Here is a 24,638-nt window from a genome sequence, read left to right as displayed (position 1 = left end):
AATTCATACATCGGGTTTGGGATTTAGGGTTTGAGGTGGGTAGATGAATCTAACCGATCACTTTATTTCAGTCCTCGTGATCTTAGTCAACAAGACTATAAAAATTTTACTTCACCAACTACCATATGCGTTGTCAATGGATTCACCTCTCAATGATTCAGTTCTAACATTGACTACAGGCATACATGTAAAGCTGTCGCTTTGGAATGAAGAGGAGAACGCATCTGTGCCAACACATCGATCAGTTTATTGCCTAGTTAAAGATGGTCGAGTGTACACTGTACACTGTACTCGATTCCTGTTCACTTCAGAAAAAACTAAAAAGAGGAAGGTGCCAGTGATTTCTGGAGTCCTTTCCTGAAGAACAACACACTTAACGAGAGAGTCACAGTGCCATGCTGACGTTTCCTGAAACTTCACCCATTCGTCAGACCCTGCGCAGTGCATTTTTCGAAGGAAATTTAAACGGAAAACCGGGGATTTCTTGTCCCCTCCTCTTCTCCTAACTTTTGTTGTTCTCGTGTCTTATGCTGGGAACTCACAAGTGAATCTAACCTTGTGAACGTGGCCTTCCTCCTTTTATCCTATTTTCTCGATTTAGGCAACCTTGTGAGTCGAGTCTTTGCAGCAACCGAGCTGGAAGAATTTGTCGGCTTGGACTGGCATGCGCTGTGGCCTAAAACCATGAGATTGGGATCGAAGGCTCCGGCTCAGGCGCCGGCCGATAGTCCAAATCCACGCCGAAGAGTCTGAATCGCTTCGAGTTAGCAGGTGCCACTGCCTCACTCTGCACTGCTTCATCCCTCTGATCGCCTGTAAATGGACTCAACTTCAAGAATCCTTTATCATTCGATTCAGTAGCTTGATACGAGACCGTATGCTGTAATGTTCCCAAAGGATTACCTGCACGAAGAAGAAGACAGTCCTCCTGCACCGAGCTGAAGCATGAGGTGCTCGTTGGACAGGAGCAAGGATCAGGGTGGCACACTGCCCGCCGTGGCCCTGCAGCAGTGGCCACGGCCATGGCGTGAGCCGGTGGCGGGCTCTCGTTTGCCCACCGATGTCTGCACCCGATGAAGAGACGGTCTCCCCCGAACCGTGGACGTCCAAAGAGCACGACATCGCCTGCATCTAACCTCTTCTCCTTGACAAAGCGGCTCCACCCTTTGGTCAGCACGTAGCTCTGGCTACTGGTCCAGTAAGAATACCGGAACTGCCATGCCTTGCCTGATTCGTCCTCGAAGCTCAGCAGAAGGCCTTTCTCGCCTGAGTCGCGGCCGAGGGGGAAGTACTTCTCGGCGTGCTGCTTTGGGATGACCAGCCTGTTGAGCTTGCCTACATCGCTAGGGGTTAGGGGCTTTTCAAACATGTTTTCTCTCTCAACCATTGATTCCTCCTCCTCTGCTTGGTAGAGATGCTGATAATGGTGGTGCAGATCTATCCAAGACCAAGCTTGTGGGTGATGTTGTGCCATATGTGTTTGGTAGTGGCTCAAGTCTGGAAGCGACGACAAAGAAGAGGGGAGAGAGATGGCGGGGGCCGTGGACGGTTGGTGGTGCTGAAGGTGTCCGAGTGATAATACCATGCATTTATAGCCCGCGAAGAATAACTTCCGACGCAGCAACATCTGGCTACAGATGTAAGGGAGACGCCTGGTTGATCGATCAGAACATCCATGGATTGTTGATGAGGAATGGTCAGCTGGTGGTATGCAGAAGCCAGTGCTGCGCTTGTGTCATCATCACAGCCATCCAGTGTGAGCCCCAAGCAATTATATTCCACGTGGAGTGTTGTCTATCGACGACTCCTGGCAACCGGGGTTGTTTTCTTTTACCTGGAATACATCCCGAGTCGCTCAATAATCTTCAGATGATTATTCCTCCGCGTCGATCCAAGGAGTCAGGTCGAATCCTTTCTCTGTAGTCACCTCAGCAGGGACCTGGAGGACTCTCATCGCCGGAATGTATGACCGAGAGAGTAGGTTGAACTCCACCATAACATTAAAGATGGATTGCCTAAACTTGACCATTGAGAATACCAACGTTCAGAACCGACTGCTTGTGTACTGGGTCAGAATGCAGCTCTAATCAGAATTGTGGTCAATATTAGAGTTTCCATCTACTGAGCTCAAACAAGTATTTTGTTAGGCATTGCCACTTCCTTGATCTCCATCTACAAAAAGCAGGACAGTGAAGCTATTTTATCATGTGGGTTTTAGCTTGATGGGGACCAACTACATGTACTTGATGGAAGGGAATTAGGACTCTCAGGGATGAAGATGGAGAAGAAGAAGAAGATAAGATTAGTCCAACACCTGCCACTTTCCAACCGTTCATCTCCCCTGCTGTTGTGTGCAATGTACTCTGCACCCTCTCCTCCTCCAGTTCCCCATCATGCAAAACCCACCTGCCTCTTCTTCTCCATGACCATATGGATGGGACACCTGTAGACCATGGGTACGCCCACCTCGCTTGCATTTGATATCCACAGATCCCCAACTCTCTTTTTGCATGTGCACATACATAAATGAGTGGGTATCTTTCAATTAGCATGCAGTAATGCTACAATATCTAATCCTTGCTGCATGTGTCGTGGGGTTATCTGAACAAGGAGATAAGAAAACACATGGGAATGTGCTCAAACACCAACAGCTTCTGGGTCACGCCATGTATCCACTGCAGAATTCATGGAGCTGTAAGGAATCTGATTGTTTTCTTCTGTCAGGGAACCAGCGGACAAGGATTAGTAATATTATAACTCAAGGGTCATGAACTAAGACCTCGTAGGGACTTTCAACTATCTCTCTCTCTCTCTTCTTTTTTCCTTTCTGGAAGCCAGAATGCTCACTGGCATCAGGCTGTAAAACTAGTGGAACAAGGACTCAGGACAATGGGGGGACCAAATGATGGAAGAACAAGTCGAGTCTCAACTCCAGTGAGGAAAGCGAGAAAGAGCTTGGCATGTTGCAGAAGGGCACTAAAACAACGACATGGTCGGTCGAACTTGGCCACGCCTTTTCAAGAGAGTGAGAGACTCCAATCATTGGGTGCACCTGACGAGCTCTGTTAGCAGCAGTAGTCGACAGTAGAGCAGGACGGTGAGACTTGCACACCTTGCAACCACAGTGGCAAGATTGATTCATGTTTCTTTCAGCAGGAAATCAATTGAAATCAAACTCTTGATGATTCTGATAGCCACTACTCACTGCCACTATTTTGGACGTAGCAGGCTATGAGCTGGCCACACTTACATAAGGTGGAATTTTATGCATGGTAACACAGCTAGGAATTGGAGTGTGGCATCTTAAACAATGAACCAAGTGCATCAGATAATGCTTCTGTCGCCCGAGAATTCAAGTGGCCAGGAGTTACTCGACGGTAACTTGAGGAAGATGATAGAACAACTGTTCAACAATTATACAGTCCAAGCTACCAGGAAAGTGATGGCTACTGGTTACCTACTGGACAAAATTACGGGAGGTTGAAGTTTGAGAATGTCAATATCCACAAATATAATATGGCTTGCATGTAACATTCACCATTTACATTTTACCATACTGTCCATATACATGAGGCTCTCTATAGTCATCTTCTGAGACTTATAATTGTTCGAGCACAACAGAAACCGTCCCCAATCCATGTGTAATATCTAACGATGAGAAATGAACTTAGATAAAACCAGCAACGCGACAGCAGACAGATAAGAGAGTCATTCAAGGGAGAGACTGTGCTCTTGTATGTAACATAGCATGAAGGGGAAAATAATCTTGTAAAGAAGCCATTTCTCTAGTTGTTATTACCTTGATAAATTATCACTCTGAATGTTCAGTCGCTCGAGTTTGCCAGGCCTACCATCTTAAGCATGTTTCGATCCTCCTTAAACCTCTCGAGAACCGTACCTTTCAATACCTCAGGCTTTCCATTCTGTGGCCCTTTTGCTAGGACTCCCCAACACTCGATTGTTTCTGGATGTATCTTACTTGTCTTCGATAGGCAAGGACTGTTGAAAGTTGTGCAGGAAAAGGTGTGGCCCTGATCAAAATTTGCAGATAGAAAAAGACCAAAGTGATTTGCACGTCCTCCAAAGCCTATGCCGTTTGGGATGCTATCTGAGCTAAAGTTCACAGCACACTGCCACAACAAGAAATCAGGTGTCAGTTATTATCCTGTGTTTAACTAAAGATTGTTGGAACCAAATATTGGCAGTGGATGATGGCTAATCATACTAAGTGATTGTATATGCAAAAGAAAGAAAAGAAATTGCCCAGAGAACAAAAGCCAATCTCAAAATTCAGGTGTCACGTATTTCCTGCTGCACAGAAGCTAAAGAAGATGAAAGGCTCAAAATGAACATGATGGCAAGAAATCTTCATTGGAGGGTAGAACAGGTTTAATTTAGCAAAATGAGAATGCAGAACATCATGATTGCATGTGATAGGTCATTTCATGCAATCCAACAATATCTCATCTGTCAAAATTACCATGCAGATGGGATTTTCAGAACATTGGTTGACAGATTCCCACAATAGCATAATGTAAGAAGGACAACATTGCACTAACATAAGAAAAATAACTAGCAAGAGAGGCATGTAAACCATGTCTATCCCTTGCCATGACTATTGGTAATTTACATGAAGAAATTTTCATATACAGTAAATCTTCACAGATCCTTCTATTAACCTTACCCATTGCAAATTATTATTTGCTCCTGTTGGACGAAAAATGGAAGCTTTTGGGTACAACTGGAAGAGAAAGGATTTCATATCACCATAAAAATCACTTTGCCTTTCCCATGGTTGAGAAGCATATCCTCCATACACATAACCTTCAGTATCTTTGATAATCAACACAGTCGGTCCATCTCCATTTCTGCAGTGCACAGAACCATACCCAGTTAACTAGTAACACACAAACCATGATGACCAAGCTATAAATACCAAATGGAATAGGATGATAGAGAATTTGAGAAGGCAACTAGGTTCAACCAACTAATCACCTAAAGTATGTTATAGTTTACACTTTACATAATATACAACCCAGAAGATAATATTTTCACTTCATTTTGTTTGTGCCAAATTCCCATATTTCTGGGTCAAGCAGATCCGACTATTGAAGTCCAACAAAAGAGATACTCACGATATATTGCCCAAAAAGGTTGAGAAGCTGAGGCCATTAACTGCACTATGGTACAAAAGCTTCCACTCTTCCACCTCATTCTGCGAGAGAGCTCCTCCAATATGCCAAGCATATTCTTTCCACAAGAGTAGCATATCAGATGATACATTTTCTGGATGCTGCAGACATGGAACTTGGTAGCCTGGTCTGCCTACAGATAGGTCACCAATTGTGTAAAAAATGGTAGCAGAAAAACTGAAAACTTGAAAAATCAATCATAAAGTAGTTATCACAGAGACAACAAAGATAATTCTACAAGTCAGCAAGTAGAAAAGCTTCAAATAGTTATTCATTTTCTGGACGTTGTAGACATGGAACTTGGTAGCCTGGTCTGCCTACAGGTCGGTCACCAATTGTGTAAAAAATGGTAGCAGAAAAACTGAAAACTAGAAAAATCAATCATAAAGTAGTTATCACAGAGACAACAAAGATAATTCTCCAAGTCAGCAAGTAGAAAAGCTTCAAATAGTTATTCATTTTCTGGACGTTGTAGACATGGAACTTGGTAGCCTGGTCTGCCTACAGATAGGCCACCAATTGTGTAAAAAATGGTAGCAGAAAAATGCAGAAAAACTGAAAACTTGAAAAATCAATCATAAAGTAGTTATCATAGAGACAACAAAGATAATTCTACAAGTCAGCAAGTAGAAAAGCTTCAAATAGTTATGATGCGAGTCGAGGAGATGGCATCAAGGAGGGAGATAGGAAACCTGAATCAGGTGGTGTCAACAAACTTGCAAGGAACTTCCTTGCTGATGGGAGAAGGCTACACCAACTTCTAAAATCTGCCAAAGACATACTTTCCCCGGCCAATCCTTCAACTTTTTCCGAAAATATTGCTGCATTAATAAACACTTCTAGAATATCCTGGTGTTGTGAACTCAAGTCATTATCATCAGATTGTGGAGAAAATAAGGCTTCATGTATTGACTTTAGTACAGCCTCGATATCAGACCTGGGAAGTCAAGTTAGCTAAAAAATATTCAGTATATAGAACTAAATATAAATAATACTAAATTCTTAAGGATTTAAGACCTTACAGGAAGAAAATTGTCAAGTAAACTATATCAGATTCTCATGGATATAAGACTATACTGAAAGAAGGTAGTCAAGTTACACAGAGCAACAACAATATGTTTTTCTTAATGGTGGAATCATCCTATTTTTCTTCAATACTGCAGATTTTGAAGAAAACAACAAATCATCCTATATATCTTCAATGCTATTACCACCCAGAAACCAATGAACCATCTGTGAACTGCTTGAAAAAGGTGATCAGTGTGCCACTTCATGCCCGAGACCTATATACAGTCCTATATGTACAGATCTAGGAAAGACTTAAAACCTTGGTCTAAAGCAAATACAAGGGTTATAAACAAAAGATGGGTTATAATCAAATAGAAGGAAAAACTTAAAATTTTTGTCCGGAGATCTTATAGAATCTTCTATATAACATGCTTTCTCATGGCTTATAATCAACTTAGACATAGTTCTGAATATATAAGGTATAAACACACCAATCCCAGCATTGTCTATATAGTTCCAATGACCTCTGATGTTGGCTCAATAGACATGTACAAATATAAACAAAAAGGCTTCTAGGATTTTTCTTGTCACATCATCATCTCTACTTTGATGGTAAACAAGTTATTTATTATTTCCTTGAATAGTTTATTGGCTCCAGCTGACAAATGTTATCTCATAAAATCTTCTATATAACATGCTTCTCATGGCTTATAATCAACTAAGACATAGAAGGGTTCTGAAATATAAAGTATAAACACACCAATCCCAGCTTTTGTCAATATAGTTCCAATGAACTCTGGTGTTGGTTCACTAGACATGTACAAGTATAAACAAAAAGGCTTGTAGGATTTCTTTTGTCACATAATCCTATCTGCTTGACCAGTAATGAACAAGTATAAACAACATTTCAGTAATGAACATCATACCTAAATCAGGGAGTTTGACCATCTGCTAGTAGATTTTTTATCAAAATTTTGCCTTACAAGGTTGTGTAACAACATAAATTTTTTATTCTTATGTAACCAATAGAAAAAGTATTTATTCTCACTGCTAGTATTCTTGTTCTTCAATTTAGAAAAGAATACTACCTCCACCAAGGTGTCCGATTCTACAGCATAAAGATCACTAAATACTTGTCACAAGCTAAGCATTTTATGTAGATGGAAATAACCATGAAGATGGGAACTCATCAAATCCTTTAGGATTGAAATTGCAAGGAACAAAGTGACGTAGCAAGTTTCCAGTATGCTTTCAACAACCAGTAGTACTTGAACCCTTGGCTTCTTTCTTTTCTAATCTTTAGTCTCACGTAGGAAAGGAAGGATTCATTTCCTTTTGCATTACTTGAATATTTTAATTTTTCTTCATCAGATCAAGTGTAGTATATGCATACTTCACTGCAATGTCCTACCTTCCTAGAATGCTGTCTCCTGTAACATCACATAATTGGTATATAAATTCCTCAATTTCGTCTCGAGCACCTTTCTCATATGTTGCCTGACACAAAAGAAAATGGAAGAGAGACATAAGACGAGCAAAAAACTTCATGAATACTGAAAAATGGCCCTTGAAAGAATTAGTAAGAGAAGCTCACTTCACTGCCAAAGCTATCTCAACATCACGACCAAAATGAATCCCAAAATTTACAATTCAGGTAACGAACAGCACCAGTTTATTTATTTTAAAACAACTAGAGTAATCAAAATGTCTAATCCATCAACAGAACCTAATCATCGTTGCATAATTCCTAGGTACCTAACACAAAGGCCAAATTGAGCAAAAGTTCATGTATGTCATGGCTGGAAGATACGTTAACTTTCCTATTACATTTTAATACAGTTAAATTAGTTATTGAAGAGGAAAAAGACAAAAATTGGAACTAGACAAGTCAGATATAAGATAAGCTATGAGGAGGCAACTTAATCACGATTACTTGTTTGGAACTTATTGTTTACGCAACCAACAAAACATTCAATCAATCTGGAAACGGGTCACCGAATAAAAATTCAAATTTTGTAGAAAAGATTGGTCAGGAGTGGAAAGAATAAAATAAAGGAGCCAACTTTGGTAACAACGAGATCCTCAAAAGTGAGCATGCCATCGTTCCGCTTTCGAGCAGCCAGTTGAAACATCCTGGCGCCGAGCGGGCCAGGAACCCGAAAATACGCCTGCGAAAACAGTCCAAGAAAATGAGAATCAGGTTGTTGGGATCCACATCAAGAATTTAGGGCTCCAAACGATCATTCGAAGGTGGGGGGTGAACCTGAAACACGGGCTCGGAAATGAACTTGCAGTTGCTCCCAGATTGAGCAGCCAGAGACACGAAGAGCGACCTCAGATCCTCCAACTCTTGCTTCGAGAAAGCCCTGTGTATGCATATGAAGAACAATGACTCAATCGATGAGATGACTTAGAAGGGAAGAAAAGAGATGAGATGAGATATTTATTATATACAAGCTTGCCGCATCAAGGGGAGGGTCGGGAGACGGCGACTGGGCGTTGCCCATGATTGCCTCTCCTTGTTTTCTCTTCCCCTTCCTCTCCCACTCCCTCCCAGCCTGATTCCTGCTGTTTCCGAGACCGGACTCTTCGACCGAACCATTTAGCGCCATCAACAAAGATCGTTCTGCTCCGACCCATTAGCGATCAGCTGCAAGGCACGTGAAAGGGTTAATTGTTGCACGTCTCGCTTGTCCTCGTTGTGAAATATTATTATAATAAACAGGAATTTAGAATAATTGCTTTGTGAAATACCGAGACTGACCTCTCTCCTCGCTGGAATTGCCATCTTAAATTCACAAAAAAATCAAGGTAATTTAATATCATTGTAAATTCTAAAATTTGCATCATGCAACTCATTTGTTTGTATATTTAACATTAAATAATATCCGAAATTCATAAAGAATTCATAGTAATTTATTAACATCATATATTGTAAAATCTGCATCATGCATATCTTTTTTCAAAATCTAATACTGAATAATATATTAAATTAACAAAGAATTCAAGGTAATAAAATAACATAATAAATTCTTATATTTACATCATATATCCCAATTTTTTGAAAATCTAATATTAAGTAATATCCAAAATCCAAAAAAAAAATATCAATATGAATTAAAATATTTTAAACTTAATAAAGAAACAATGGGGATTTATTATTCCTCGCAATCATCTGTGTTGTTCCTTTCTTCATTTTGCTTGTCTTTGGACTCTTCTCGATCTTTGTTTGAATAATGAAAAGAGAGTTTGCTCAGCATAAATAAATAAATAGGTGATTAGGAAGGATGTTACTTAAGGTAAAAATCATAATTTTTTTATTATGATATTTCATATTTAATCAAATAATTATTTTATTAAATATTTTCTTGTTCAACAAAAGAATTAGCCTTAATAGCTGATTATGTTCATACAGTAAAGTGATACTTATGGATTTTTTAGAAAATAAAATTATGATGATTACATTCCTCATTCCCCTTAAATAATTTGGTCCCAACATTTTACCTCCCCAAAAAAGATATGGATTGTGTTATTTAACGTATTCTACCACTTATATCATGTGCAAAGGTTGCTATGAGTATATGGATCCCTAATTAATCTTTGAAATATCAAGACATGAGTATGTCTGCAAATGTTGGAAGCAGGCCAAAAGTAAGCCATGTATTTGATCTTTTTAAGGGTACATAAATCTGAAGCTAATTTACCCATCTCATCAAATTTCATAAATCATCTTATTGGAAATACGTTTTAAGAAGATATGATTTCCAATTCAAATTCCATAAATTCTTCTCTATCGATTTGTATATCTTCGATAAATAATCGAGTTTGAGCTGTTAATAATCTCATATGAATTCTTAATAGTTAACTGAGTTTGAGTTGTTAACAATAGCAAATATCACTAAATCAACTTCTTCTGCTATCGAATATCATCACAATACAAATGTGATTAGCACTTCCTCCTATAAATAAATAATCAAAAGGGATCATTTGAATACTTGAATGGCAACTCTTATTGTAAAGCAAATTCAATCAAATTGCATGTCTTTCTTAACTATCACGTAAATCCAAGGCAAATGCTCTTAAAGTATCCTATAGCATTTGAATTATCTTTCAAAGATCGATCATCTATTTGGGGATGAAAAGAACATTAAAACTTAATTGAGTGTCTAGTTGTTAATGAAAAACTCTTGTTAACCCAAAAGAGAAAACAAAGAATAACTAAGTGAAACAATCCATAATCATCAAAATTTCGTCATATCTTTTTAGGTTGCCCTGTTACAAAATCTATAGTACCCTATTGTATATTTTCTAGAATTTTCTCATAGGTATTTGATGATCAAACAGTCAGTGAGTATCAAATCATATTAAACTTGTGATGATTTTTTGATGTGTTATTTGATTCTTAATATATGGGAATTTTTTGGTTTGGAAGATCATCATCTCCTTCTCAACACTAGCAAAAAGGTTAATTAATTATTTTGACATGCACATTATTGGTAGTAATTTAAATAAGATTAAATAGGCGTAGTCTGCTGTAACAAAACCGAAGCCAAATGTAGTCGGTCTTTCTCTAGGAAATGCTATGTCAGCTTACCATTTCAATAATTGGAGCTGACTAAATCTCATGGTAATTCTTTGGGTGCTGCATGCAACTCGTCCACAAAAAGAGAAAGTTGCTCTATAACATTAATCGCTCGTGGTTACTTAGAAATTTGAGGTTCTTAAACTAAGGTGATTTATTTGTGATTTGTCGAACTTGGATTACTCTACAAAACAACCATTTTCATTACCTTACATGGATTCAAGAAGTACGATATGGTCATTAACCTAAGGAGTTACACATCTATTTGCACACATGTACAATTCCAAAACTTGAATTCTACACGTAAAAGCTCAAGTGTTTGACCGCTGTTGTGATCTATAGTTTTCTATAGCATGAACAGTTTGTGATGGCTAATGCATAGTATATTTGCAGTTTGTGATGGCTAAGTGGCAGAGACTGAGATATTATCATTCTCATAATTGGCATAATATAATATCATTAGATCTTGTGATCCTTTTATAATTAGATAAGATATATATAATATAACTAATTAGATTCTAATGAAATATTTTGATAAATAGAAAAAAAATTCGGATTAATGATACGTCATGACTCGCTTCGCATTAATGGTCAACGGCATAGTCCAGCCTCGCTTAACTTTTTAACCTAATAAAGAAAGAGAATGTTGTACCTGACATAAATAAAAAAATGAAGGGAACCTGACCACAAGCATGGTCTTAAAAGTCCTCCCAACATAGCTCACGCTCTGGCAAGTTACCCGTATCGACACATTCGCTCCATCGAATAAGGGGGGGACAAGGACGGAGACTCGTTGGCCCTCGCCAAGCGTTCAAGTATAAAAGTAATACCCCAGCTTAAGTTGGGAGGCTCTCTCGACTCACTCAATTACATAGCTCATACTATTGTCCTTCTCCTTTACCTTGCGCTAACTTAAGCATCGGAAGGGTGTAGTCAAGAACTCCTCGGTATAAACCTATTATGCAAGACTACCGATGACCAGGAGATGATCTCGTCGCCAAAAGATAACCCCTTAGTAAGGGAGACCCCATTCATCTACTCGGCCTTTTTGTTCTAAGGTCAGATCATCCCCAACGAACCATCCCGCCAACGGACATCCCTTGTCGGCTTGTCACGTTAGCACCCCATATCAATGAGGAGGAGACACTAGGATGAGCCTGCACTTTCGATAATGAATTAACTGAATCTAACTCATGATATTCATGACACTATTAGAATGTACTTAGTGACACGCATGACCTTATTCTCCTCCTTGCCCTTCTGTTTATTGTTGCTTGCAATTGTACACTTGCTGCTAATTGTCCACGCCATATCTCCGCAATGAAGAAAAACAATAAACTACTCTAATCTAATGTAGTAGGGGAGGAAGGCGGAAAAGTATGCTCGTCTTGACAAACATTTAGACATTTATATCAGTTACGAGAATGCAAAGCAAATATAGCTAATCTATCATCAAGTAATGTGAAAAGTAAACAAAACTGAGAGACAATGTAACGAGGAGAAGGATTTCTCGGTTAGAACAGAAGGAATGACATTAGGATTGGAACCCTCTCCCCGGCCATAGATTGTGCTCGAGTTCATGCCAATTGCCATCGCAATTGTTGTTTAAAGATGAATGAGAGTATCTACAATTAAAAAATTATTTAAAATTTGGGTCATACAAGGAGTAGAGTTTAAGTCTAATAAATGTCGATTATGCCGAAGTTGAGGTTAGTGATATTGTGATTTCATCGGAAGCAATTGAAGGGTCAAAGCAATTTTGGCATATAGTCTTTCTCAAAACAAAGCAAACAATTTTTTATCAACTTGAATTAAGAGTGAAAAAAAAGCTTGAACCTTTTAGCAACATTACCTAGTGACAAAGAAAGGTGTTCTCCATCATAGTCTCATATCCATGATTATAAATAGATTATTTAAAAAAAATATAAAATAAAAACATATCAATAGACCTAATAAGCAAGAATCTTCTAAATATAAATGTTCATAATTTATTTTATAAAAAAAATAAGGATTTGCCAAATCATCTAACAAATGAAATTCTAAGTCAAATCTTATAATAAATATTATCACATATTACAAAGGCTTAGGTCAAACACCCAGTGACACACTTTCTTAATAGTATATGTATGGGATGCTTCAACCTATGAAAATGAGTTTTAGCTGATCGTGTATTCTTATCACCAGTAAATGGATTCAAAATAACAATAAAGTGTGATATTCAATTTAATCATTTTGGAAGTTCATCGTAAGTTAATTATCACGATACTTGAGATTCAAGTCAAGTTAATGGATAGAATCCATATATAATAAGATTCATTGATCGGATTTTATAGGTTGCTTTGTCCTTCTATTAGGATCATTCTTTAGACGAATAAGATAGATTCCATTAATTAGATATATGCTTAGAATGGTGGTGACAAGTTTGAGGTTACAGGAACGAGGGAATATAAAAAAACAGTTGATATTGCTTGTCGTAACTACAATCGTAGGGAATGAGATTTAATTGGTATTCCTTGTTACTATACTATATCATGTTTAAATTATTTACAAAAAAATATGAAGATCGAAGTGGATATATATTATTGAAGAGCCACTTTCTTGGATATCTATAGTCATCTCCTCAATCCTTTGGATAACAAGAAGATGTGACCAATTAACAATCATAAAATACTTGAGCTTCTCAATCTTCCTAAAAGAAAACCTAGAAAACAGCAAAAATTAAGATGTCATCTTGAGCCACCAAAGGGTCCTATGATAAAAAGATAGAATAGTATTGTCACTTGCTGCTGAATTTTTGCTGAACATAGGCTGAACATCTTGCTACTGAAGCACAACCAGTTGCTATTGATCCACCCTAGTAAGTGAGTTGTCTGATGTGTAGTATAGGATGGACTCTAGAGTGGACACCAATGCCAACTCTAGATATTGAACATCCTCCAATGCAAAGAAAAAAATTACAAGTAATTGCATGTTTCTTTCTTTCAGTATTTGTTTCTGATTCAATTGTTAGTATCATTTGATTTTTTTTAAAATTTGTTTCTTTACTGCAGAGTAGAAAAAAGCAGTGATATTTTGGATATCTTTTGATCATTTTTGAAGGACTATAACTTAAATTGACAGTTTAGTCATTTTGGAAGAATGTAAATTAAATTGGTTGTATTTGTTTGATGTTGTCAATTAACTATAGTGTACAATATTTTGAAAGACTATAAATGTGATGTTCAAATTCATAATTCAGATTTATGCAGATTTGTCAACAAATCTCTTAGATGAATGCATATTTCTGCACAGATCAAAGCAGTTTCTGATCCAAGAACTGCTTTGACAGCTGCTGTAATATAATATACAGATTTATTATTTTGATCAAGGTCTGTCATACCGAAGCGTATTGCCCGTATTAAGCGGTACGTACCAATACACGGACCATCCGATACCGTTATAGTACTACAGTAGTATACTGTAGCAATGCTACAGTATGAAAAAGTTTAAAATTGTTGGTACACTAGGGTGTATCGTTCGGTACACCCTAATGTATCACCCGGTACACTGGTACCGCACCATACCGAGCCCAGATCGAAACGTCGGTACGATATGATACGACGAACCTTGGTTTTGACAGCATTGACAGATTTGTTATCTTGACTATCTCACACGGAGATGGTAGGAGGAATATAACATGTAGATTTGTTGTTTTGACAAGCAGTTTTATGTTCCATGCTTTTATATTTGTTCAGTTTCATATTTCAGATTAAATGCAGCAGTGTTATAGTTCAGATTTGTTGTTTTGACAGCTGTTGCAATATAACATGCAGCTTTGTTATTCAGATCAAATTATAGCTGCATTTGTTCAGTTTTCCACAGTAGCAATTCATCTAAACATCTTTCAGCTGCTATAGTCATATTCCATTCATTCAGTTTTCTGCAGCAGCAATTCATCTGCAGCACAAATGTTCAGTTTTCTGCAGCAACCAATTCATCTGCAGCACAAATGTTCAGTTTTGTACAGCAACAACTTTCAGCTACAATAGCCATATTTTTTTATTACATTTAATCGATTTAACTCATAGGTGTGAACCGTCATATTATTATTTTTATTGATTGGAGTTTGGATTTAAAGACAGAAAGGGGGTTGGCTCATAAAAAGCCCACCTTAGAATATTGCTTTAAAGAGGGCGAGCCCAACAAATTCGAACCCTAAAAGCCCATTCATTCATTGGGATTCGAAAGAGACCGTTGGAAGACATAATTACTGTGGAATCCGCCCAAACTTTACCCGCTTCCAAGGGGAGGGCCCCGCAAAGGAAACCCATGAGAGTGGCCCCCGCAACCTAGATGGTAAACGATGCGGGTCTTTCGGCGGGTATCGAGTTCTTGGTGAAAGAGACGGCGCCACTCCCGAACCTGTTACATTTCAAACCCGTTAAACTCCGAACTTGACTCTCTTTTATTTTGTTTGTTTGTTTCTCGAGGAGAAGGAAGGAGGGAGAGTGGGGGAAATCAAATGGGTTGCATCTCTTCCAAACTGCTCGCCGTCGCCGAAGTCGGCGAGGAGCTTCTCTTCTCTGGCGACGCAGGCCCCGACGGCGACTGCCCGAACCATTTTGTCTCCCTCACCTCTACCACCTACGGCGCCCTCAGCCTCGATCGCGGCGACGAGAAAGCCAATAATCCCAAGGCGCCAGCAGAGAAGGAAGTCGAACCGGATGCAGCCTCGGCGTCGGAGTGCGGCCAGCCGTCCCCTCCCCATGTCAACAAGAAGAGCGCCGCGGCGGAGGAAGAGCGCCCCTCGGAGGTCATCGACGCGCGGGAGCTCATGGGGGACCTGGCCGACGAGACTCCTAGCCGGTCGCCACCGCAGAAGAAGAGGCCACACAAACCCTCGCCTGCATTGCGCCGGTCGCCCGCGGTCAGGGCCGCGATGTCGCCCGTGATGCCAAGGAATTGGTTCGCCGGGAAGGAGAACACCCCGCTGCGGCTAGAGCCCAAAAGGTCGGATCTTGACGCCTACCGTGCCTCGAAGCCGTTCCGTTCCTTGGACAACACGCCGTGGACCAACCTCGTTTCGGCAATCTCGAAGAAGGGCACCCCCAACAGCGCACGGAGCAACAACTCCAATAGAGATTTCAGTAACTCGAAGTCGAGGCGGAGCCTGAGCCCCTTGTTCGATCCGGAGCTCCTCGCTCGTTTCGAGCGGGAGCACTGCGAGGAAGGGGAGCAGATCAAGAGGATGGTGCACGTCAAGATCTGCGATTCTGTTATCCTGCTTCAATCCTTCGAGGAGAAGTGTCCCCCAGGAGGTGAGGACACCGTGGTCCTCTACACCACCACGCTCAGAGGGATCAGGAAGACCTTTGAGGATTGCAACAGAGTCAGGTCCTTGATCGAGTCCTACGGCGGCCACATCGTGGAGAGGGACATCTCCATGGACTCCGGGTACAGGGAGGAACTACGGCTGCTGATGGGGTGGAAGGAGGTGAAGGTCCCGATCGTCTTCGTCAAGGGCAGGTATGTCGGTGGTGCCGAGGAGATCGTGAGATTGGAAGAAGAAGATGAGTTGGGGCTTTTGCTGGAGGGGCTTCCGAGGGCGACAAAGTGGTGCGAGGGCTGCGGCGGGTTGCGATTTGTGATGTGCATGGACTGCAATGGCAGCTGCAAGGTGTTGGATTCCGAGAAGAAGAAGGTGAAGTGTAAAGGGTGCAATGAGAACGGCTTGATCCATTGCCCCATATGTTGCTGAGACGAAAATAGAGAAAGATTTGGCACTTCCCTTCACGAGGTTTGGAGTCATCCATCTTATGTATGGTTCCAGGCTACACTTGTTTTTGTTTCTTATTTACTAGATGAACGTGGGATGCCATGAACAAGTCAATTAAGCAGTAGGAATGGGTTGATTGCTATATTCACCCCAGAATGTAGCAGATATCTCTATAGTATGTGCTAAATCTCCTCACAACTATTATCTTTTAATTGATTAAAGCCTCATTTCAGATTGTCTGTATGTACCTATCCTAACCTCACCTTTTCATTCTCTAACTCGGTTTAAGATAATTGAGTTACACATCAGAAAGGATTTTGATTGAGAGTTTTGAGGAGAGATCAATTATACTTTTAACGCTTTACTTAATGTTATTGAACCTGTATGCTCTTCTAATGTAAGATAAATTGTACTCCTGTGTACATGTTTAGAGTACCCTTGGTTGAAAGAAATGTAGGGTCTGAGGAAAAGATGTTAGATGTGTGATGAGACTTGGCTGCCCTTGAGTCTGCAGTTCTACGGGTAGCACTTATTCCATTTGTGTACTGCTTTTGAAACTTGAAAGCATCTAATTGCTTCTTATGATCTAATTGGTTGTAATGTACAAACAAGAAAGCATGCCGATAATTTTTCTTTGAGCTATTTCTGAGTTTTTCTAGGTGTACTTTTCTTTTTTGGTGTGATATGGGTTATTTTACAATGCTTCATACTCTTTTTTTCATGGTACAGAAACAATTGGCTTCCTTATTTTCCTGATCACAGAAAGTTTGTGCATTCGAGAAGCCAATTGTTTTGTTGTAGTTGTTTATTCTTGAGGAATCTTTTGGCTAATTCCAGCTCTCCTTTTGTGGTCAACGAAAAGCTATGTCTCTAAACTTGACAGTGACATTCATAGAAGTTCAGGTATCAAATTCTGCTTCTAGATAACAACTCCTTATGGCTGTTTGGCCACCAGAATATTGGCAAATCCATGATAATGACTGATGCAATTGTATCTCTTCTTTATCATAGATTTTACTTAACAATGAATGCTTCCTGAAATGTTATATCTGAGATTTTAAACATTGTTTATGTAATATTCTGCTATGTTTCAAACATGGTGACCATTTATGTCGAAGATCAGTGCCACTGAATCTGGTCACTGACTAAGTTAACAATCATTTATGTTGATTGTTAATTAGTCACAATTCAAAGCACAAGAGGCTTCCATGCACTTCTTGGAACCTTGGAGATGATTGTTGCTTATTAGTCAATTATCAATTTGTGCACACTATACTTTTCTTACCAAAGAAGTTTTAAGCTACTTGTTCTTTATATTTTATGGTTTTTATTTTTTTTTATTTGCATTTTAAAAGCATACTAGAACTAGAAATAATTCGATGCAAGTCTTTTATGCATTTGTTGAAGTTGGTGGGTATATTTCAGGCTAATTATATATTACCCCCTGTAATTAGTTAATCTTAACATCTTGATTCCTACACTTTCAAAAGTTATATTGAAAATTTTATACTTATGAAGGTGAAATATTTAACCCTATTTCTCCTCACGTCGTCAACTCTGTTGACGGAAATACCGCACGTGCTCAGTGATAAACCCTGCAATATTTTCGTTAGTAGAGTTGACGACGTGAGAGAAATAAAATTAAATGTTTCACTTTCATAAGTACAGGGATCTCAATATAACTCTTAAAAGTATAGGGATCAGGATACTAAAGATAACTAATTATATAAAGTAATTTATAATTAGCCCGTATATTTCATCTTTCTCATTGTGTTATTGATTTCTATATTTATTTTTTAAGAAAAAAAAAATATTATATTAACTCAAACACATACATCCATCTCCTCTCCTATTAAAGGAGATCAAAGTAGATTACTCAGGATGAACATCCTCCCACCAAATTGTTCTCTATGATTCAGCGGACAGTAGGATATGTAAAAGTTCAGATGTTCTACAAACTGCTGTGACTTTCAAATTCACTGGAAAAGTACAGACTGGATATCCTTCTGCAAAGTTCATCTAGATAGGTATACAGGATTTTGCTAGCAATATTTCTAGCACAGATGGTAGCACCCTTTACTTTTCTGACTCATAGTCCACTCAAGTCCACTTTTGCTCTGTAGAATATGTTTTCATTTCGCACCTCTTAACGAAGCCCTCACGGAATACTGGCTTCCATATTGACTACAATATATTAGTTAATTTCAGAATTTTAAGAGGAATTGCATGTGTGAAAGAAAGAACCTCACAATGCTTGGTTGGATGTCTCTCTCATTATGAAATAATTGCTGATTAGATATATATTATTAATAAATAGGAAACACTATCTGTCAAAAACATAAAGGATACACTTGATTTGAGGCATTTATGAATGTCAATAAATAGCAGTGAATGAACTTCTTCCTTTTCCGGTATATCATGTATTTCTAGTTGAGCAACAGCTTTTTGGTTTTGATTTTCCAGAGTTATTTGTTCATTTGATAGCTAATGCCTCGCTGAAATTGTGTGTGAGCATTTACCTAGACCAACCTATGTTTAAGTATTTGCCTAGATGAACTTGTGTGTGGATATTTGCCTTGACTGATGTGTGAATTCTTTTGTCTAATTTTTGTAAATCATGTTGAATGACTTGTATTTTTTATAAAAAGGATATTCACAAAATTATATATGTGAAAGACATGTGAATGTGATTTTTATGAAACGAGATATTGTCCCAGCTAGGCACAAATTAGAAGCAGATAATGAGTTGCATTGGAATATAAATTGTGATGGTACTAACAAGCTGCACTTAGTGTTTCTATTCCACATGACTGAAACTTCACTCTATTGAAACCAATGAGCCAGTGACCCTACCAGATGAGTCATAACAAATAATGTCATGATCTGCAGACATGATTATGGTAATGCTTGTTTTATTCACACAGTAATTTTTTTGCAGATGCAACACTGTTTTACGGCTTTTATATGTGTTCTTTTGGAGTTACTGCAAATAGTCCTAATGTCTGTTCATTATCTCATATGCCAGGGGGCTTTACTTCCAGCCAACTCAAACATTATTTGCAAAAGAGATGCCAGTGAAATCTTTTGAAGATGAATGACATGGATTTTGGCTGTGCAAACCAATCCATTAGATTTCTTTGTGACCTTGGAACGAACCTTGTGATGACTGTATTGACAAATATCTTCCCACCAAGAAGAATCATGCTAGAAGGATCAGCCAGGCCAATTTCTTTGAAGTTTGCACCTAACTCAGGAAAAAATCGAGACAAAAGAAAGTGGAAGCAACAGTTTCTGTTTATAATTGTGTCTCTCATACAATGTCTCTTTCATGATCCATGTTCATATTCTTTATTTCCAGATCAGTCAGGATCAGGATGCATAATTCTATTCCAGATGCTAATCTCCCTCTGCAATCACAACACAGCAGCAGTCTTATCACATTTCTCGAGCTGACTTTGCCAAGCCGCAAGTTTGAATTTGATGGTCACTACATCTTTTATTCCATTGACTTGGTTGCTGCTTCTTGGAGGCTCAACTCACAAAAATGCTTTGTCAGTGCATGTTCTAATTGTGCGTGCCATTGCCAGAGTTTGTTCCTGGTGGCAATGTGTTGGTTTTTGTGCCTCGACTTCCATATTTCAAGCACTATATATCAAGAAGAAGGTATTTTATTGGGTAGAAAAGTATGGTGTTTTACAGGGATCAGGTGACTTATAGGAAGTCCATAATCATCATCATTGTCAGCATCGTCATCATCATCGATAGTTTCCATGAGAATAAAATGGTTGGAGTTCTGATCATCCTGTTGCAATTTAACTAAAATTGACAAGGGAGGAAATGCCAGAACCAATTTCATTGGGAAAATCCTTACACTCGAGATTAGATTTGCCAGCATTCATCTTAAGTTGTCTCATGCATCGCCTTTGCATGCGTGTTGATCAAATCATTTCGGAATTAATACCAAAATATTTTGTCATGGCCAAAGTAGGTTATCGTTACAATCAAAAGAATGTTTGATTACAGTGACACAAAACTCTCTCCACAGCAGGAGAACCATCACACTGTGACAGACACCAGAAGGAACTGAACTTGAAACCAGTATTTGTTAGTCTCAATTGCTCAAGAGACAACCCTGTTGGATCCTCAGAAGATCTCTTAGTGGGTTTATGGCTATCGCGTGGCTTCCCTGCCTTGCCATGAACCATCAACTTCAGTCAGCACATCATCGGAAGCACCTGTCAAGCAATCATCCACACCCCCCAGAGAGAAGCTGGAATTTTGTGAGTCTTCTTCGTCGAACTCGACCCACACTGTGCTTATCGTCGTCTCAAACTTCTGAGAGAACAGAATGTTTCTCGCGTCATGTAATCCGAACTCGGCTTCTTTGACTGCTGCATCCTGCTGATGTTGTTTGGACGTTTCCGTGGCCTCTTTATCACCGGAACTTGTTGAAGGTGGACAATGGGAGCCAGCGGGCAGCTTCTGTTCGATCGACGAAACTTGTGCGGCTGTGATGATTCGAACATGTGGGTAGTCCAAGCTCTTCCAGCAAAAGCTTCTCTTGCAATTCTCGTAGAAATCATGAAGACTGGGCGTCTGCGTCAACGCCTTGTTGAGGACGTCAAGAGCTAAGCTTTTGGGGGACTTGTCGAGCTCAGGGTAGGAGCTCACCACGATCTCCATGCCGTCGGAGAAGCCGTCGTACACTCGAAAGCTTTCTCTCAAGATAATGTTGAATGCTGAGTGCATCACTTGGCTTGAGAACGATGGATTACTAGGCAGGCAATCCATTATCCGATCGAGAAGGATTTGGCTCTTGGACAATCTGTACAAGAGCCATTCGGCTGCCTCTTCTTTATGCGATCGAAACGCCGACTGCGGCGGCCTGATCGGCTCCAGCAGACCGGCCTGGTTGATGATCCAACCCAACCTTTCCTCGAGAAACAGCGAATAGCTGAGGAGGAAGGAGTGCAGATGACCTTTATCAGCTGAGCACCACGAGAGATCCACCCTGAGCTCTCCGCACGACCACATGTTTTGCAGGTCCTGCTCGAAGTACCGGTCGCCGCCACGCAGGAGACGGTGGAGGAGCACGAGGGTCTTCAAAGCCACCGTCGAGTCCCGCGTGGCGTCGAGCCGGGAGGAGATCCTCCTGGAGAGGAAGGTGATGGAACCAGGAGCGTTGGAGACCCGGAAGAGGATCTCATGCACACACTCCTCGTTAACGGGCACGTCGTGCTTGTCGGTGCACCGTGCTATGGCGGCCTCTATCTCGGTGAGGATGCTTCGATCGGCCATCGCCGCTCTCGGAGCAATAGCATGGTCCACAAGTGAGCTTAGAGCAGCCAAGAGCTTGCTCTTCACCTTCATCACTTGGAGAGCAGGATGTGGGAGATATACTGCATGGGAATTTTACACAGAGAAAGAGAGAGAGAGAGAGAGAGAGAGAGAGAGAGAGAGAGAGAGAGAGAGAGAGAGAGGTGGGAGGCTGTAAGGCCTAAAGCTCTATAAAGTAGAGGATGTTTCACAGGAATACATGGACAATAATCATACCATGCCATGGCTTGGTTGCTTTCATGAATATGTATAATAATTCATACTATCCTCACAAGAATTTGTGTGGATGAACTTGTTTGGACCAAGAAAACAACTGGTGGTGCTGTGGCTGGAGAGAAAAGAAGGTGATCAGAAAAGTTTCCACTTTCAGATTTTGTTTAATTTATTCCAAGGTCAACTCTTGGTGGACTTGGTGGGGGAATCCCATTCCGGTGGAATAGGATTCTCATGCATCAAAATCTTCCCCCATTGGTATACTCAACTGGGTTTGACTCAGGGGCCTACTCTTTTTTCTTGGTTGGATTCCCACACAAACATCCGAAACAGCTTGTGAGGAATGAAGGGGGAACATATTTGATGTTGTTTACTTGTTTACTTACCCACTTGTTCAGTAAAAGCAGCCGAAAAAGGTGGTCCTTTTATTCCCTACCTTGCTATCTTTTGACTAAACCCACCCCCTTCTCTCTCTCTCTCTCTCTCTCTCTCTCTCTCTCATGTGTGTGTGTGTGTGTGTGTGTCATTAAGCCTATCAACCAGTCGGTCTTCGGCTATAGTTTTTTGTTTACAGCTTTAAAGAGCATTTGAGAGATCTGAACTTGTAAAAAGACTAGCTTAGAAAACATCATGTTGGAGATGTCCAGATTAGACACCTGACAATAGCCTGTGCTTATCTATCTTTCCTTCCTAGCGTCTCGTGATGCTTGCAGTGATCAATGCCTTTGATAAGTTGCACATGATACAGAGGCATTACCTAATTCTTAGTAGAGCAAAAGATATACACAAGATAGGTGTTGCTTCTTTTCGTCTCTTCATTCTTCATCTTTCATCAATTTCCCAATGTATTCACAAATTTCAATAATAAATGTATGTAATATCAGTTCCCTTTTGCTCTTTGTTACATTTCAATTCATCATTCATTTTATCTTCTTCTCATCTTTGACAACACTTTTGTGTAACAAATGAATCGCCTCTATCCATGTCTTCTGAATAGCACAGCCATATATTTAGCAGAAGCTTGCTTTAGCATCCCAAATTTCACTTCTCAGATGCACGCAGCAGCTGTCAACTGGAATTGGACATAAAACCTCCACACCATCTCGCCTTCGACCCCCAACATCTAGGAACTCGATGGATGTGTCTCTCTGGCAACATCTTGAGAGAATAACAACTGTCTTCTGTTACCATTGTGTGTGTTCATCCGTAGCCGAGGACTAGAGAGACAAAAAGAGGCACGGAACCTAAGGTTTGCTTCTGGAGATCGCATGAGTTCGAAGTCTCCCTGCTTCGACAGAATGCACACGCATCGTGTTGGAAGTCAATGTAGGTTTGAATCAGATGCTCAGACACTGTCTCATCGATCTGAAGTGTTATACCCTAATGAACTAATCTGCGACGCATATGCAGGCGTTCCGATAGGCTGGACATCAAATGTTTCCACTCTTTCACGATGCTTCGTGTCAAGGTAATGGTGTGTAATGGCGTTGTGTACCAGTGAGGAGGATGCTAAAAGGTGACACGAGAATGACTGGCGATGATGCTTCACCGGAACACTGGTAGTAAAGATCCAGAGGCAAAGAAAGTTGTAACGGAAGGAAGCTCTCCTCCCTGCTGGATCATGTCAATAATTTCCTGAAACCACGTGAGAATGTTCCTGCAGCACTAGAGACGACATGGAAGCAGCGTTCACCATCCATGGGTATAGAATATATAGCGGCCATTGGAGCATCTGTTTGAAGGGGCCTACTCAACTGAAAGCACAGAAGTGGAGACATCATCCACTTTGCCAGTCACGACGGCACCCAAGCTGGAGATGCCGAGTAGACTTTCTGCACTCAAAAAGTGATTGAAATCATGTCAGATGAGTAGGAAAATCTACATAGTGAATCTCTCCGAAAGACTAAGATTGGTCGTCCGTTGATAAAGCATTCGGCATACAAATGTTTGGCATCGTTTCACTGCAGGAATATGCGGTCGTTTCTTGACTTGTATTTGTTCTTCCCCCCCCCCCCCCCCAAAAAAAACACACATAAAAGCATGTATTATTATTATTATCTTATCGAAGCACAAAAAACACTTCTAACATAGACATAGGAGTGAAACAAAAAGATCAATCCAAAGGGCCACTCCTCTCCCCAAAAAAAGGGAAATGTTTTCTCTCTCAGAGCGGGTCTGGCCAACCAATTGAACATGAGAGAACTCATAAACATCAAACGACAAAGGGATGAACCATAGGAATAATGCTTCTCACCACATCTCAAACAACAAAGGGGTTTCTCTTTGTAGAACTCTGATAAAGATAAGTCGAGTTTGATTCTGTATGCACCTTAACTCACAAGGAAACAAAACAATTAGAGAAAGGCTTCCACCTCCCGTTGTTCTTAATAAAAAGAATTAACATATCAAGAAATAACTCTAACCACCTCAGCATTAAGGAAAAGCTTCCAACTCCACCTTCACTTGTAATCCTCAAATGCGATGTCTAAGGCACGTAATAATATCTTTACCTTTGTTGACAAGGTTAAAAATATCCATCAAGTTTGATTGG

General features: G+C 39.9%; 4 protein-coding genes across 6 annotated transcripts; 1 reads left to right on the top strand and 3 right to left on the bottom strand.

Moving 5' to 3' along the window:
* Window positions 1-225: 225 nt before the first annotated feature.
* On the bottom strand, window positions 226-1,828 carry LOC103988125 (B3 domain-containing protein Os11g0156000). Of its 2 annotated transcripts, none has more exons than XM_009406652.3 (2): window positions 904-1,828; window positions 226-813 (listed from the first exon to the last, which is right to left on the bottom strand). In XM_009406652.3, exons 1-2 carry the CDS (start codon window positions 1,625-1,627, stop codon window positions 677-679), a joined length of 861 nt encoding a protein of 286 aa, XP_009404927.2. In that variant the 5' UTR covers window positions 1,628-1,828; the 3' UTR covers window positions 226-676. The 2 variants fall into 2 exon arrangements, with proteins under 2 accessions (XP_009404927.2, XP_064969099.1); XM_065113027.1 differs by having other exon boundaries at window positions 226-829; window positions 904-1,826.
* A 1,672-nt stretch (window positions 1,829-3,500) lies between these two features.
* On the bottom strand, window positions 3,501-8,821 carry LOC103988124 (uncharacterized). Its single transcript, XM_009406651.3, has 8 exons — window positions 8,655-8,821; window positions 8,464-8,566; window positions 8,264-8,368; window positions 7,612-7,697; window positions 5,885-6,129; window positions 5,136-5,325; window positions 4,685-4,868; window positions 3,501-4,130 (listed from the first exon to the last, which is right to left on the bottom strand). The coding sequence occupies exons 1-8, from the start codon at window positions 8,810-8,812 to the stop codon at window positions 3,825-3,827; spliced, it is 1,377 nt and encodes a 458-aa protein (XP_009404926.2). The 5' UTR covers window positions 8,813-8,821; the 3' UTR covers window positions 3,501-3,824.
* A 6,416-nt stretch (window positions 8,822-15,237) lies between these two features.
* Window positions 15,238-19,977, top strand: LOC135615045 (uncharacterized protein At5g39865-like). 2 transcript variants are annotated; one of them, XM_065113026.1, is made up of 2 exons: window positions 15,238-16,558; window positions 19,563-19,977. In XM_065113026.1, the coding sequence occupies exon 1, from the start codon at window positions 15,284-15,286 to the stop codon at window positions 16,517-16,519; it is 1,236 nt and encodes a 411-aa protein (XP_064969098.1). In that variant the 5' UTR covers window positions 15,238-15,283; the 3' UTR covers window positions 16,520-16,558; window positions 19,563-19,977. The 2 variants fall into 2 exon arrangements, 1 of the variants encoding a protein (XP_064969098.1); XR_010487824.1 differs by lacking the exon at window positions 15,238-16,558 and adding an exon at window positions 17,231-17,440.
* Window positions 19,978-20,421: 444 nt separating this feature from the next.
* LOC103988122 (putative clathrin assembly protein At1g33340) lies at window positions 20,422-22,043 on the bottom strand. Its single transcript, XM_009406649.3, has one exon. It carries the CDS (start codon window positions 21,905-21,907, stop codon window positions 20,708-20,710), a length of 1,200 nt encoding a protein of 399 aa, XP_009404924.2. The 5' UTR covers window positions 21,908-22,043; the 3' UTR covers window positions 20,422-20,707.
* Between the last annotated feature and the right edge of the window lie 2,595 nt (window positions 22,044-24,638).

Source organism: Musa acuminata, chromosome BXJ2-6, assembly GCF_036884655.1.
Source record: "Musa acuminata AAA Group cultivar baxijiao chromosome BXJ2-6, Cavendish_Baxijiao_AAA, whole genome shotgun sequence".
NCBI classification, from domain to species: domain Eukaryota; kingdom Viridiplantae; phylum Streptophyta; class Magnoliopsida; order Zingiberales; family Musaceae; genus Musa; species Musa acuminata.
The sequence above is the reverse complement of the archived record's forward strand: the minus strand, read 5'-3'. Positions and strand labels throughout refer to the sequence as shown.

Excerpts from the sequence above, each read along its gene's own strand:
- LOC135615045 (XM_065113026.1), top strand. The coding sequence starts at position 15,284 with ATGGGTTGCATCTCTTCCAAACTGCTCGCCGTCGCCGAAGTCGGCGAG.
- LOC103988125 (XM_009406652.3), bottom strand. The coding sequence starts at position 1,627 with ATGTTGCTGCGTCGGAAGTTATTCTTCGCGGGCTATAAATGCATGGTA. Across the intron at positions 814-903 it reads CTGTCTTCTTCTTCGTGCAG|GCGATCAGAGGGATGAAGCA; the intron begins GTAATCCTTTGG and ends GTCCATTTACAG.
- LOC103988122 (XM_009406649.3), bottom strand. The coding sequence starts at position 21,907 with ATGAAGGTGAAGAGCAAGCTCTTGGCTGCTCTAAGCTCACTTGTGGAC.
- LOC103988124 (XM_009406651.3), bottom strand. The coding sequence starts at position 8,812 with ATGGCGCTAAATGGTTCGGTCGAAGAGTCCGGTCTCGGAAACAGCAGG. Across the intron at positions 8,567-8,654 it reads CCCCTTGATGCGGCAAGCTT|GGCTTTCTCGAAGCAAGAGT; the intron begins GTATATAATAAA and ends ATGCATACACAG. Across the intron at positions 8,369-8,463 it reads TTTCCGAGCCCGTGTTTCAG|GCGTATTTTCGGGTTCCTGG; the intron begins GTTCACCCCCCA and ends CTGTTTTCGCAG.